At 38.8% G+C, this 2,073-nt stretch overlaps 1 protein-coding gene across 1 annotated transcript; it reads left to right on the top strand.

Annotated features, from left to right (window-relative positions):
• The first annotated feature begins 207 nt into the window (after positions 1 to 207).
• On the top strand, positions 208 to 2,073 carry LOC120250461 (peroxidase 42-like). Its single transcript, XM_039259279.1, has 4 exons — positions 208 to 496; positions 606 to 794; positions 897 to 1,062; positions 1,415 to 2,073. The coding sequence occupies exons 1-4, from the start codon at positions 254 to 256 to the stop codon at positions 1,822 to 1,824; spliced, it is 1,008 nt and encodes a 335-aa protein (XP_039115213.1). The 5' UTR covers positions 208 to 253; the 3' UTR covers positions 1,825 to 2,073.

Here is a 2,073-nt window from a genome sequence, read left to right on the forward strand (position 1 = left end):
GCATTCAATTACTAAAATAGCATCATCAGATCAGACTGTCACAAAACCATGCTCTAAAATAATTAAAATGAACACAAGAAGTTAAAAGTAATAAATAAACAACCACCATGGCCATATGTCACAATGTGAGTGCATCTGCATCTATTCATTCAAACCTTATCTCTTCTCCTCTCTCTCTGCCTTTATTTAAAGAACCCAATGGTGCTTCACTAGAAAGCACACATTATTTCTACTGCTTCTCTTTCAAAGATCAATGGCTTCTTCTTCTTCTTCATCTTGGTGTGTTTTCTTAGTGGTTTTTCTGGGTTTGGTTGCAGCTGGACTAGGACAGGATCAAGATAGAGATGAAGAACCAGGCCTTGTGATGAACTTCTACAAAGACTCTTGTCCTCAAGCTGAGGACATTATAACAGAACAAGTCAAGCTTCTCTATAAACGCCATAAGAACACTGCCTTCTCTTGGCTCAGAAATATTTTCCATGATTGTGCTGTTCAGGTGAACATTAAACACTTTCATTTTTATGATCTCTGGCAGAAATAATGTCCATATTATAGTTAATGTAGATATATATATATATATGTGTTTGTGTGTTGTGTGGGTGTAGTCATGTGATGCATCACTTCTGTTGGACACTACAAGAAGGACTTTGTCAGAGAAAGAGACTGATAGGAGCTTTGGCTTGAGGAATTTCAGATATTTGGACACCATTAAGGAAGCTGTGGAGAGGGAGTGCCCTGAAGTTGTTTCTTGTGCTGATATCCTTGTTCTCTCTGCTAGAGATGGCATTGTTGCGGTACTGCATACATATACATCCCTTGCATTACATGCTGTTGTTCTTGACATGATTTCTTGTTGTTTAAGTTTGTAAATTATTATATATGGTTTGAAAATGTAGCTTGGAGGACCATACATACCACTTAAGACAGGGAGAAGAGATGGGAGGAAGAGCAGGTCTGATGTTGTGGAGCAATACTTGCCTGATCACAATGAGAGCATTTCTTCAGTTCTTGACAAGTTTGGTGCTATGGGCATTGATACTCCTGGAGTTGTTGCTCTTCTTGGTACATTACTTATTTTTACTATAATAATAATAATTATTATAATTCACGTTCATTTTACATAAGAATAAATACTTGTTGCTAGCATCCGTGTCTAATGGTCCGTGAAAAGAGGGCCTGGATTTCCAGAAACAATTAATGGAGCACACGTCATCAGAACTGTCGGTGGTGGCCAGTGCCAGTGCCTTATCTCTTCTCCACTTTTAAATTTTTATTTAATGAATTAATGGACAACCACTAGCCGGTCCTCTTTTCTAGAAATTCAAAGATATCTTTTTTTTTCTTCTTTATTTTTTTTTTTTTGTACTTCTTTATAAGTAAATAATGAATAATATAATCACATGCACGTCAACAGGTGCACACAGCGTAGGAAGGACACATTGTGTGAAACTAGTGCAACGTCTATACCCAGAAGTGGACCCAGCACTGAACCCGGACCATGTGCCGCACATGTTGAAGAAGTGTCCGGACTCAATCCCAGACCCAAAGGCCGTGCAATACGTGCGCAACGACCGTGGCACGCCCATGAAACTAGACAACAACTATTACCGTAACATTCTTGACTCTAAAGGACTCTTGCTCGTCGACCACCAGCTCGCACATGACCCGCTCACGCGCCCGTTTGTTAAGAAGATGGCTAAGAACCAAGACTACTTCTTTAAAGAGTTTGGTCGTGCCATAACTATCTTGTCTGAGAACAACCCGCTCACTGGTTCAAAGGGTGAGATCCGGAAGCAGTGCAATGTTGCCAACAAACACCACTGAACATTTTAATCATGTTCACATTTTGCATTTGCGCATATGTTGGTAATAAGTACTGATGTCATGCTCTGTGTTTTTGGCGTTGGTATTGGTACTCATGTTGCTTTGCTTTTCCTATTGTCATTTTGTTGTTGCTGTTTGTTTAATTGGGTTCCTTTTTTTTTTTGTTTTTTGGCTATGTTTATGATGTAGTTGATGCTCTTCTTTGTTGTGTAAATTTAATAAGAATGGAGAAGAGTTTATATTTAGAAA

This window comes from Dioscorea cayenensis, chromosome 19 (assembly GCF_009730915.1).
Source record: "Dioscorea cayenensis subsp. rotundata cultivar TDr96_F1 chromosome 19, TDr96_F1_v2_PseudoChromosome.rev07_lg8_w22 25.fasta, whole genome shotgun sequence".
In the NCBI taxonomy this organism is placed as follows: Eukaryota; Viridiplantae; Streptophyta; class Magnoliopsida; order Dioscoreales; family Dioscoreaceae; genus Dioscorea; species Dioscorea cayenensis.

Bases quoted from the DNA above. Each gene is read 5' to 3' on its own strand.
- LOC120250461 (XM_039259279.1), top strand. From the start codon at position 254: ATGGCTTCTTCTTCTTCTTCATCTTGGTGTGTTTTCTTAGTGGTTTTT. The intron at 497-605 runs GTGAACATTAAA...GTGTGGGTGTAG, and splicing joins TCCATGATTGTGCTGTTCAG to TCATGTGATGCATCACTTCT. The intron at 795-896 runs GTACTGCATACA...TTGAAAATGTAG, and splicing joins CTAGAGATGGCATTGTTGCG to CTTGGAGGACCATACATACC.